Source organism: Cervus elaphus, chromosome 12, assembly GCF_910594005.1.
Source record: "Cervus elaphus chromosome 12, mCerEla1.1, whole genome shotgun sequence".
In the NCBI taxonomy this organism is placed as follows: Eukaryota; Metazoa; Chordata; class Mammalia; order Artiodactyla; family Cervidae; genus Cervus; species Cervus elaphus.
In genome coordinates, this window is record NC_057826.1 from 34,235,859 (window position 1) to 34,248,751 (window position 12,893).

General features: G+C 39.7%; 1 protein-coding gene across 3 annotated transcripts in view; it reads left to right on the forward strand.

The window, feature by feature from the left end:
• Window positions 1-4,808: 4,808 nt before the first annotated feature.
• DLGAP5 (DLG associated protein 5) overlaps window positions 4,809-12,893 on the forward strand; it is a 45,363-nt gene continuing 37,278 nt past the window's right edge. For 2 of the 3 annotated variants that reach the window (XM_043919590.1, XM_043919591.1), the window contains exons 1-3: window positions 4,809-4,946; window positions 7,354-7,592; window positions 12,683-12,876. In XM_043919590.1, coding sequence (XP_043775525.1) covers window positions 7,355-7,592; window positions 12,683-12,876 — 432 coding nt within the window. In that variant the 5' untranslated portion in view covers window positions 4,809-4,946; window position 7,354. Of the gene's footprint in view, window positions 4,947-7,353; window positions 7,593-12,682; window positions 12,877-12,893 lie in introns of those variants that run through there. The other variant, XM_043919592.1, reaches the window with a different exon arrangement.

The following is a 12,893-nucleotide window of genomic DNA, read 5'->3' on the forward strand; positions in this document are numbered from 1 at the left end:
GAAACTTCATTCATAATTAAAAGGTAGCCAAAGCAAACTTAAAAAAGAAAAATAAAGCTGGAGGCATCACACTCCTAGACTTGAAATTATACTACAAAGTTACAGTAATCAAAGTAGTATGGTACTGGCACAAAACCATGCACATAGATCAATGGAACAGAATAGAGAGCCCAGAAACAAATCCATGCTTATATGGCCAATTAATTTATAAGGGAGGCAAGAATGGGGAGTGTAGAACAAAAATGGGGAAATGATAGTCTCAATAAATGGTGTTGGGGAAAGTGGAAAACTACTTGCAAAAAAGTGAAATTGGGCCACTTTCTTACACCATATAAGAAAATAAACTCAGAATGGGACTCACCTGGTGGTACAGTGGTTAAGATTCTGTGCTTCCAGCCCAGGGGGTACAGGTTCGATTCCTGGCCAGGGAGCTAAGATTCCACATGCCACATGGTGTGGCCAAAACATGGAAATAAATAAATAAACTCAGAATGGATTAAAGATTTCAATGTAAAACTTGAAACCACAAAAGTCCTAGAAGAAAACATAGGTAGTAACCTTTTTGACTTTCTTCTTAGCAATGTTTTTTGAATATGTCTCCTCAGGTAGGGTTAATAAAAACAAAAAATAAATAAAGAGGACCTCATCAAACTAAAAATCTGCAGAGTGAAAGAAACCAACAAAACAAAACAGCAACCTAATGAATGGGAGAAGATACTTGCAAAAGATAAACCAAAATGAGATTGATAGCCAAAATATGTAAAGGAATCACAACTTAACATCAAATAAATAAATAAATAAATAACCTGATTAAACAAGAAGATATGAATAGATATTTTTCCAAAGAAGATAGACAGATGACCAATAGGCACATGAAAAGGTGTTTAGCACCATCATCATCAGGGACATACAGATCAAAACCACAGAGAACTACCTCCTCACACCTGTTGGAATGGCTATTATCAAAAATATAAGAAATAACAAGTGTTGGCAAGTATGTAGAGAAAAGGCAACACTTTTGCATTGTTAGTTGAAATGTAAATTATTGCAGTCATTATGGAAAATTGTACAGAGTTTCCTCAAAAAACTAAAAATAGAACTACCATATGATCTAACAATTTCACTTATGGGTGTTTATTTGAAGAAAATGAAAACATAATTTGAAAAGATAGGTATGCCTATGTTTGCTGTTGTTGTTTAGTCACTAAATCATGTCTGACTCCTAGCAATCCCATGGACTGTAGTCTGTCAGGCCCCTCTGTCCATGGGATTTTTCCAGGCAAGAATACTGGAGCGGGTTGCCATTTCCTTCTCCAGGTATCTTCCTGACCCAGGGATTGAACCCATATCTCCTGCTTGGCAGGTGGATACTTCACCACTGAGCCACCAGGGAAGCCCTACCACTATGTCCACTGCAATATGTAGCTAATTTACAATAGCCAAGATATGGAAGCAACCTAAATGTCCATTGATGGTTGAGTGGGTATACTAAGATGTGGTATCCATATGTACAATGGAATATTACTCAGCCATTAAAAAGGAATGAAATCTTGCCATTTGTGGCAACATGGATGGACCTGGAGGGTAATATGCCAAGTGAAATAAATCAGACAGAAAATCAAATACCATATAATGTCATTTATATATGTAATCTAAAAAAACAACAACAAGTGAATAAACAAAACAGAAACAGACTCATAAATACAGAGAACAAACTGTTGGTTGTCAGGAGAAGGAGTGGGGGGAATGGACCACATAGGTGAAGGGGATTAAGAGGTACAAATTTTCAACTACAAAACAAACATCACAGAATATAATAAATAATATTATAACAATTTTGTATGGTGATTGATGGTAGCTGGATTTATTGTAGTGATCATTCTATAATGTATGAAATATTGAGTCACTATACTGTACACTTGAAACCAATACTATGTTAATTAGAACAGTTAAAAAAAATCCATATTTATATTTCTCTAAGATAAATAAAGCATGCCCACAAAAAGACTTGTACAAGATTGTTTACAGTCACTTTATTCATAATACCTGAAAACTGGAGCAATTCAAATATCCATCAACAAGTTACTCAATGAAAAACTTCAGTTTAGTTAAGTCACTCAGTCATGTCCGACTCTTTGTGACCCCATTGACTGCAGCACGCCAGGCCTCCACATCCATCACCAACTCCTGGAGTTTACTCAAATTCATGTCCATTGAGTCAGTGATGCCATCCAACCATCTCATCCTTTGTTGTCCCCTTCTCTTCCCGCCTTCAATCTTTCCCAGCATTAGGGTCTTTTCAAATGAGTCAGTTCTTTGCATCAGGTGGCCAAAGTATTGGAGCTTCAGCTTCAGCATCAGCCCTTCCAATGAATATTCAGGACTGATTTCCTTTAGGATGGGCTGGTTGGATCTCCTGGCAGTCCAAGGGACTCTCAAGAGTCTTCTCCAACACCACAGTTCAAAAGCATCAATTCTTCAGTGCTCAGTTTTCTTTAGAGTCCAACTTTCACATCCATACATGACTACTGGAAAAACAATAGCTTTGACTAGATGGACCTTTGTTGGCAAAGTAATGTCTCTGCTTTTTAATATGCTGTCTAGGTTGGTCATAACTTTTCTTCCAAGGAGCAAGCATCTTTTAACTTCATGACTGCAGTCACCATCTGCAGTGATTTTGGAGCCCCCCAAAATAAAGTCAGCCACTGTTTCCACTGTTTTGCCACTTGCCATGAAGTGATGGGACCAGATGCCATGATCTTAGTTTTCTGAACGTTGAGTTCTTAGCCAACTTTTTCACTCTCCTTTTTCACTTTCATCAAAAGGCTCTTTAGTACTTCTTCGCTTTCTGCCATAAAGGTGGTGTCATCTACATATCTGAGCTTATTGATATTGCTCCCAGCAATCTTGATTCCAGATTGTGCTTCATCCAGCCCAGCATTTCTCTTGATGTACTCTGCATATAAGTTAAATAAGCAGGGTGACAATATACAGCCTTGATGTACTCCTTTCCCTATTTGGAATCAGTCTGCTGTTTCATGTCCAGTTCTAGCTGTTGCTTCCTGACCTGCATACATTTTCTCAAGAGGCAGATCAGGTGGTCTGGTAATCCCATCTCTTTAAGAATTTTCCACAGTTTATTGTGATCTACACAGTCAAAGGCTTTGGCATAGTCAAAAAAACAGAAGTTGCTGTTTTTCTGGAACTCTCTTGCTTTTTGGATGATCCAATGGATGTTGGCAATTTGATCTCTCATTCCTCTGCCTTTTCTAAACCCAGCTTGAACATCTGGACGTTCACGGTTCACATACTGTTGAAGCCTGGCTTGGAGAACTTTAAGCATTACTTTGCTAGCATGTGAGAGGAGAAGACTCTTGAGAGTTCCTTGGACTTCAAGGAGATCCAACCAGTCCATCCTACAGGAGATCAGTACTGGATGTTCATTGGAAGGACTGATGTTGAAGCTGAAACTCCAACACTTTGGCCACCTGATGCAAAGAGCTGACTCACTTGAAAAGACCCTGATGATGGGAAATATTGAGGGCAGGAGGAGAAGGGGACGACAGAGGATGAGATGGTTGGATGGCATCACTGACTCAATGGACATGAGTTTGGGTAAACTCCAGGAGCTGGTGATGGACAGGGAGGACTGGCGTGCTGTGGTTCGTGGGGTTGCAAAGAGTCAGCCATGACTGAGCAACGGAACTGATACTGATACTGAGATGAGTGCAATTGTGTGGTAGTTTGAGCATTCTTTGGCATTGCCTTTCTTTGGGATTGGAATCAAAACTCACTTTCTCCAGTCCTGTGGCCACTGCTGAGTCTTCCAAATTTGCTGGCATATTGGGTGCACCACTTTCACAGCATCATCTTTTAGGATTTGAAATAGCTCAACTGGAATTCCATCATCTCCATTAGCTTTGTTCCTAGTGATGCTGCCTAAGGCACACTTGACTTCACATTCTAGGATGTCTGGCTCTAGGTGGGTACCATCGTATTAAGCAATAATGGCTGATTCATGCAAAGGTAGGGACGGATCTTGCAAACAATACACTGAGAGAGAGGGAAACAGGAAAGAGTACCTACCACTCCTATTTTTAAGGTGACAGAAATCAGAAGAGTGATCACCTAAACGCTAGAAGATTTAGAATGGGGCTTGAGGAACTCAAAGATTATGAAAATGCTCACATATCCTGACTGGTTGGTGGTTATACAGCTGATTGCATTTAGCAAAACTCATCAAATTATACACTAAAAAAACCTATGCTTTTGAATGTAATTACTTTATATCTATTTTTTAAAGTAGACGAGAAAAAAAAGGCAAGTAACAAGTAATAAAACTAATATTGATTTAAGGAGCAATTTGGTGTGGTAATAAAATTTTCTTTAAAACTTTAAGCGAAGAAAATGTTTCATTAAGTTCAGCTGATTTATGTAATTAAACAAGGACATTAAAAAGCCCTGCAAATGAAAAACAACTAAAAGCCCCGCAAACTCTGACTCCCCTCTCCTCCATCCGTCCTTTCTCCGATACCCGCGAGGGCCAGGTAGCTGCAGATCGGACTCAAGCGTAGACCACGGTCAGCCGCCGGCTACTCCCGCTCCTAGCCGGCCCAGCCCTCCCACCGTTCCGCCCTTCATCAACATAGCATCGCGGACACGCCCAAAGAGTCCGCTTACACCTACCCTTTGAATGGTCTGTTCACCTTTCAATCAATTCAAATATGGCAAGGAGCGAGCCAATAGCGAGCCTCGTCGAAGGGAAGAGGCGGGCACTTTTACCGGAAGTGTTGCTTAAAATACCTCCAATCAGCGGCTGTGTGCGGGAAGTTTGAATTTTTTCGATTCTTGTGGTAGACGTTCCTTCTTCGGAGGCGGCGGTGGTCTTCCGGGCCCAGAGAGTTCCTTTTAGTTTGGTTGAGGTTTAACGCTAGAAACTGCCTCAGGTAGGTGGTTGCTGGGGAGCTGGAGGAGGACACGGTTCGCGTCTTTCTAGAAGGTATAAAAGGGTCCGAGGACTGGCGGCAAAGCTATGAACTTCGCTTGGGGGAGACTTCTTTTAGGACCGAAGTACCTCTCCTTCCGGAAGTTGCTGACGCCGTCCTCCGGAAGAGTAAATAATTGTTGCCGAGATCTGTGTAGCAGCAGCATTTCACCGCCGGGGCGTAATTGGCCTTTGGCCCCAACTTTATTCCAGTAGCTCCTTACAGATTATGTGACAACTAAAAACGCTTGGGTTGACAATCCCTGGGCAAGCAAGACTAAGTAAGGCATTCTAGACTTTCAGGCTCGAAGAAACTCCAGTCAAGGGTCGACAACTTAAATGTGTGTGAAGAGCCGGGCTGCGGGGCTGGGGATTTCAGCTCCACTACCTTTTAACAGTGCTTATATGGGCAGTTAATTTACCTAATCTGTATAAGGGTAGTTATACTACCTTTTAGGATTTAGATGATAATAAAATATGCCGTCAGTGTTAGTCCTTTCTCGCTTTGCTGTGTACAGTACAGTGCTATGCCGTATTTTAAATAACTAATACATAGTTTTTATTTTTTCTTTAATAGCTGCTTAATATTGTTGCAGGAAAAGCCAATTTTGACTCCAGGTTGGAACTGTTTCTTTGACTTGCTTTTCCGTTGCTTTTGTTATTATAATCATGCATAATGGCCTGCCTCAGAGAATCCTACCCCTCTGCTTGACTCTTAAACTAAAATGCCTTTGTTCAGAACCCTAGACATTAGTGTACCATCTTCTTGGTCAGCTCTCCGAAATAAAGTCCTTGCCTCTACACTTCATCTCCCCTTCATTGGCCTGCTGTGCAGCAAGGAGAGCAAGTGTTCCATAGTATTTGTGAGAAGTGGTAAATCACATAGTAGAGGAGTGTTCTTAATAAAAAGCACAGTTCTTTATCACTTCCTCTGGACCCTTAAAGGAGAATGTTTTTAGCATTCAGTTCAGTCGCTCAGTCGTTTCGGACTCTTTGTGACCCCATGGACTGCATCTTGCGAGGCTTTCCTGTCTATCACCAACTCCCAGAGCTTGCTCAAACTCATGTCCATCAAGTTGGTGATACTGTCCAACCATCTCATCTTCTATCGTTCCCTTTTCCTCCTGCCTTCCATCTTTCCCAGCATCAGGGTGTTTTCTAATGAGTCATTCAGGTCAGATGAATTCTCATATTTTATATTCTATTGATTGCTTGAATTTTAATTTGCCTCACTTTTTATGCAGATTTTTATGTGCAGTTTTCTAGGGTACTTTCTTATTCTTGTTGTTAATTTTAATTTGCCTCACTTCTTATGCAGATTTTTATGTGCAGTTTTCTAGGGTACTTTCTTAGTTATTCTTGTTGTTGAAGAGCATTGTGTGCTTATATATTTTTAAAATTCCTAGTGACAGACTTTCCATCCTTCCATCCTTCCCTCCCCCCCCCCCCCCCCCCGTTTTCTTTTAAGTTGGCAAGTTGGAGAATTGGTCCTTTTTCTCCAGTTTGGCTTAGTTGTTCTCTCCACTAGCTGTTTAGGTGAGGCCCTTAGATTTTCCAGTTTCCTTTATTCTATTCCTCAGTTGGAGCCTGGTAGGCTGCAGTTGATGGGGTCGCAAAAAGTGGGACACGACTGAGTGACTTCACTTTCACTTTCAGTTGGATCCACAGTTTCTTAGAACCCATGACATCATCTTTCTTGTTCTCTCTTGTTTTGCTTCAATACATTCTCAGGGATCTTTCTAAGAAAAGAGTATATGCCAAATAAACTATACGACTTCTTACATGGCTAAAAGAATTTTATTCTGTCTCACCAAAGCAAGCACATGGTTATCCTTCTACATCATTATGGTACTTCTGAAAACGCTTTTTTCTCAATCTCATATTTGACTGCCTATTTATCTTCTCTACTATATAATAGGCATCTTGTGTTGTTGTTTTTTTTTTTTTTGTCTTCTGGGTTGAGAAAAAGTGCCAGGCTGCCTGCACTCATCATCAGGGGAAGGTTAAGGCAACTATTCTGTATACTGTCCTTCACTTACTTTTCCCTGTTTTCACCTTTACTGCATACATTTTGCAATGTTCTCTATGGTAAGCCTAGAACCTCTTTTATATATTCCAGACCTTGGCTTCCTAGATTTCATTTCACCTGTCAGACAAGTTCCTATTCAGAACCCCAAAACAGGTTGTAGTATCTTCTCTTTTGATAACTTTCTTCCCACTCTTAAGTCACATGTTTATTCCATTTTGTATTTTAACATTTTTATTTCCGAAAGCTCTGAAGTGGTACAGGAAGTGAACTGGAATCTTACATTTTTAAAATATAAAATGAAATTCCATGTAAGTTGGTCTTTCTCTGTTTTTCCTGACAGGATGTCTTCATCACATTTTGCCAGTCGGCACAGAAAGGATTTAAGTACTGACATGATTAGAACTAAAATTGCTCATAGAAAATCACTGTCTCAGAAAGAAAACAGACATAAGGAATATGAACGAAATAGACATTTTGGTTTGAAAGATGTCAACATTCCAACCTTGGAAAGTAGAAGTCTTCTTGAATTAGATGAGACATTTCAAGAGCTTGTTCCAGAAAAGGCCATTATCAAGCCAAGTAAGTAAAGATTGATTGTAATTTCAAGTGCTTTGAAGAGAAATATCTGAGAGTATTATTACCTCAGAAGAGTGGTTTAATACCTGAGGTTAAAAAAAACCCTGACCAGAAGAATGGAGTTTTGAAATACCATTCTAAATAACTCTGTTTTCCATAATTAAGTACTGCCTATTTCAAGCAAAGACTGAACATCCCTATCTAGGCTAATGCCATTCACCTATGGAGTATTATAACATTTTTTACCTTTATGGCCTTGTCAGAATCCTAATTTCTTCTAGAGCTTAGGTAAGATAAATGTTAACAAGATAAGTTGATAAGGGTTATATAAAAATATAAGTGATTATGATAATTTGCATGCTGCAACTAAAAAAGAATATGGATATGCTTGATTGAAGTATTCACAAAGTAAGGATACTAAATCACAGAATTCATCCCTGTAGTTTACCTAGAAGGATTTGGGGTATTTAGGAGGGGAAGAACCAGTTAAAAAAGAAAGGAATGATCTCAGCAAAACATAAAGATAATAAAAATGAGTGTCTTAGAAGGCAAGTGATACTATAGAATGGAAGGAAGAGAACTGGAAAGTGGCATGCATTTGCAGAATGAGTCATTGGACTCCTATGTAGCTGTGTTTATATAGCAGGTACTAGGAGCTAGATTGCAGTGAAACAAAGCAAAAATGAAGTTTGAAGAAGTGGCAGAGAGTGATAAAGTCTTAGAAAGTTTATAGAGAAATGAGATGTCACGTTGTTCTAAGTGTTAACTGCTTCAGTTTTTATAATTTTTCCAGAACCAGTGTAATGTTTGACACACACAAGACTCTCAACACATAAAGCTTGATTGCTTCTGTAAAAGGGAGGGGTGGGTTAAAACTATTTCTTCTAGATTTGTCATTTTTGTGATTCTAAAAGAAAGTGAGAAAAGGAGTTGGATTAATATGTTGTAGCATTTTTGTTTTTGTTTTTGAGATGAAGTGATGGTTTATGTTTGAAGATCAAAGGAAGTGGGTTGGTCTTTGAGGGGCATAGAGTAAAGAATAACATCTGTTAGGAATTCAGAGGAAATGAAAACTGGGTCATAGAACTGAATAAGATGGACTTTGAAGAAAGAGCTGATATTTTCTGTGAGAAGAGGTGATGTTATTACCTTCGAGTTGTCTCCTTGCTTCTACTTGGACCCTCTCAAACTTCATTCCTCAGCCAGAATCTTTCAAATGAAATTTAACTTTGTCAGTGTGCTATTCAAGTGTCTTTTATTCCTCATATCCAACGGCCTAGAGGTAGGAGTGGGCCAGGTGTGTTCCAGAGAAAGTGAATAGGGAAGCATGGCTGGAGAAAGCAAGCAAGTTCCCAGAGAGCCCTGAGGGCCATCATTATAAGGACATTGGCTTTTACCCTGAAATATGAAATGTTTAATGGATTAATAAGTGTTTCTCTGATTTACGATTTAAAGGCATCTCTTTGGCTACTGTGTTGAGAATAGATTGTGGGATGGCAAGCATAGCCTCAGAGAGACCAGCTTGAAGACTGTTGCAATAATTTAGTTCATGGTTGACCACAGTGGTGAAAGTGTTAGTCGCTCAGTCATGTCTAGCTCTTGGCGACCCCATGGACTATAGCCCACTAGGCTCCTCTGTCCATGGAATTCTCCAAGCAAGAATACTGGAGTGGGTTGCCATTTCCTTCTCCAGGTATCTTCCTGACCCAGGGATTGAACCTGGGTCTCCTGCATTGCAGGCGGATTCTTTACTGTCTGAGCCATCAGGGAAGCCAGAGTGGTAGCCGCAAAAATAGTTGGTTGAATTCTCCTGCATTGCAGGCAGATTCTTTACCATTTGAGCCATCAGGGAAGCCAGAGTGGTAGCCGCAAAAATAGTTGGTTGAATTCTGAATGTATTTTGAAGGTTGAACCAATATGATTTCTTAATGGATTCAGTGTAGGACTTGATAGAGAGGTCAAGGGAGGAGGTTCAATGATTCAAACACCACTCTTCCACTGCAGGGGGTGAGGGTTCGATCCCTGGTAAGGGAACTAAGATCCCACATGCTGAGTGGCCAAAAAGTTAAATAAATAAATAAATGTAGGTAAGTAAGAAAGAGGAATCAAGATGATTCCAAAGTTTTTGGCCTGAGCACCTAAAAATATGAAGTGGCCATTTACTAAATTGTGAAAGACTGAGGGAGTGGTAAGATTGAGAGTTCAGTTTTGCATGTGTTAAACTGAAGATGCTTATTAGATGTAAAAGAGAAGATTTTGAAAAGGTAGTTGGATATCCAAGATGAGTTCAGAGGAGAAGTCTGAGCTAGATATGTAAATTCAGGTGTCGCCAACTTATACATGGTATTTTGGTTTTTTAAATATTTATTTGTTTGGCAGTGCCGGATCTTACTTGTGGCACTCAATCTTCAATCTTCCTTGCGGCATATGGGATCTTAGATGTGTCATGTGGGCTCTAGTTCCTTGACCAAGGTTCAAACCTGCATCCCCTGTGTTGCAGGAGAGATTCTTAACCATTGGACTGCTAGGAAATCCCCTGGAATTTTTTTTCCTGAATATTTTCCATATGCAGTTGGATGAATCTGTGGATGTGGAAGCCAGGAATATGGAGAGTCAACTGTGAAAGGAAAGAAAGAAGTAGCATGCATTTTGTGTGCTGTTCCAGCCATATTCACTTGTGCATTGCAGGTGGGAAGTAGACATAGAGAGGCGTTTAACTGGAATTGGGATTTTGCCAGAGTGAGAGAGGGGCCAAAAAGTTGAGTAGTGATTGTGATGATAAATCATGGGCTCTAAATTGGATATGAAAACACTTGATGTGAGGGAGGTGAAAGACAGTGAAAATATGATCATAGATCAGGAGCGTGTAGGTACGTCCTGGTGGAACCAAAGAATTGTTGGAAAGATAAGATATGGTAATCAGAGAGTGGATTTCTTAAAATTGGGCTTATGAAGGACATACAGTATTCATCGGTAATAAAGAGATCTCAAGTGCCTAGTTATCTCATGAATGAATACAGGTGTGACAGGAAATTGGTCCTCTGAGCCCTTGAAGTCTCTGGCAGGGCCTGGATTGATCAGACCTCTCTCTCTTTGGCTGGTTAGTTGCATTTGACCACAAGCAGTGTGGTCTGTGAATGTTATTTTATGTGTGCCATGACACGAGAAAGGTAGAAATACTAGTGTGGGTGTGATCATGGGAATGGGTACCTGAGATACAGTGGAAGAAAGAACACCTAAGAACTGAGAAGCTAGGGTACTGGATGAGTCTTCAAGATTTGTGCAAGAGTAGTGATGGAGACAATGACAGTGAGCCACGAGCTAAAGCCTTCAAGGAAGGAGAAACAAACATGGAAACAGCTTAAGATACTGGGTAGTTAGATCTGATGACACGCAACATAAAGCTGGGATCTTTAAATGAAAAAGAAGAACTAATCAGGAACCAACAATGAGGTCATCTCTCCTCTTTAGGTGTAGTGATACTCTAGTGTGGGAGAAAAAACAGTCAACCTCTTGAGAGGACAACTAGGGAAGCAGTGACTTCAGGGGAGAGCCAGGTTTCAGTTCAATCAAGAGCTATGGGGAACCTTCAGAGAAGTCGAAGTCGAAGATAAAGGGGTTTGTTGATGACTGATCACTTGATCATCTGTGCTTTTGCATATTCTGTACTCTGCCCGGGGTTTTCTTTTATTTAACAATTTTATCAAGGTCCAATTTATATACTATAAATTTCCCTCATTTTAAGTATATACCTTTTTGTAGTAAATTTACTCAGTTATGCAGTTATGTATGGATTATTTTTAATCCTTACCCAGGGGACAAACACTTACTTATTCCTCTGAACCTTTTTTAGGTATGCTATCTTAGGGAAGCATTTCCTGATCTGTCCAGATAGCTGTTGTACTGATTCTTTATTATGTGCATTCTCCTTTTTATTTGATGCTAAACTGGAACTGTGTTCCCTTGAGCCCCTCAAGGGCAGACATTTTCTTACTTATTCTTCCTACCTAAAAATGGTTCACACATGGTAGCCACTTATATTTTTCATATAAAAATGTTTCAACAATATAATAAGCATTGTATTGTAAAATGCTTCATAGTTTAAAGAAACATAAGATTTATGTAGAAAACCTAAATTGAGCTAAAGAAACTGACAGGGAGCCCAAATATCAAAAGAAAGAAATAGTATTAGTTATCCCAAAATTCAGTGGCTTAAAACAATAAATGTTTATTAATTTACATAATTTTTGTGGGTCAGGAGTGCAGCTTGGCTAGATGGTTCTGGAGACTGCAGTCATGATGTTATCCGAGGTGCATCTGAGGGCTTGACTGAGACTGGAGATCTGCCTCTACCATACTGTTTGATTGTTATAAAGGATTCACTTCTAAAGTGACTCATTCATGTGACCAGCAAGTTGGTGCTGGCTTTTGGCAGAGGCCTTAGTTCTTTGTTACCTGGACATCTCTATGGGGCTTCCTGAGTCTCCTTATGATGGTTCCACGTGGCCACTGGCTTCCCCCCAGAGCAAGTGATCTCAGAGTGTATGCGTATGTGCTAAGTTGCTTCAGTTGTGTCTATTTGTGACCCTATGGACTGTAGCTCTCAAGACTCCTCTATCCATGGGGATTCTCCAGGCAAGAAATGCTGGAGTGGGTTGCCATGCCCTCCTTCAGGGGATCTTTCCAACCCAGGATCTAACCTGCATATTCATGGAGTTTTCTCCGTCATTTCCGCAGTGCTTTCTTGGTTACACAGGTCAGCCCTATTCAGATGGCAGGGGATGACAAAAGGCATGACTACCAGGAGGTGAGAATCACTGGGCATCAGCTTGGAGTCTGGCTATCACAGAAGTTAATTAATTTAAAAGTGAAGTAATACATCCCTAGTACATAGCAAGCAATTAGATATTTGAGCAAGTGAAGTCAAAAGAAATAGGAATTTTAAAACAGGTGGAAATAAATTGAAGTGCTAAGGAATTAACAAGAAGTTACTAAAAGCACTTCTTAGCAACAGTTGAAGTTAGAAGTTAAGATATTTGCCTAATTTTCTATCTGAAATATTTTATATACTGTTTTTTCTTTTTCCTACTTAGAGTCAACAAAAACTGTTGTCTTTGATCAACGAAAACAGATGCTCCAAAAATACAAAGAAGAAAAACAACTTCAAAAATTGAAAGAGCAGAGAGAGAAAGCTAAACGAGGAGTATTTAAAGTGGGTCTTTATAGACCTGATATGCCTTGTTTTCTTTTCTCAAACCAGAATGCTATGAAAGCTGAGCCAAAAAAGGTTAGTATCCTAACTTG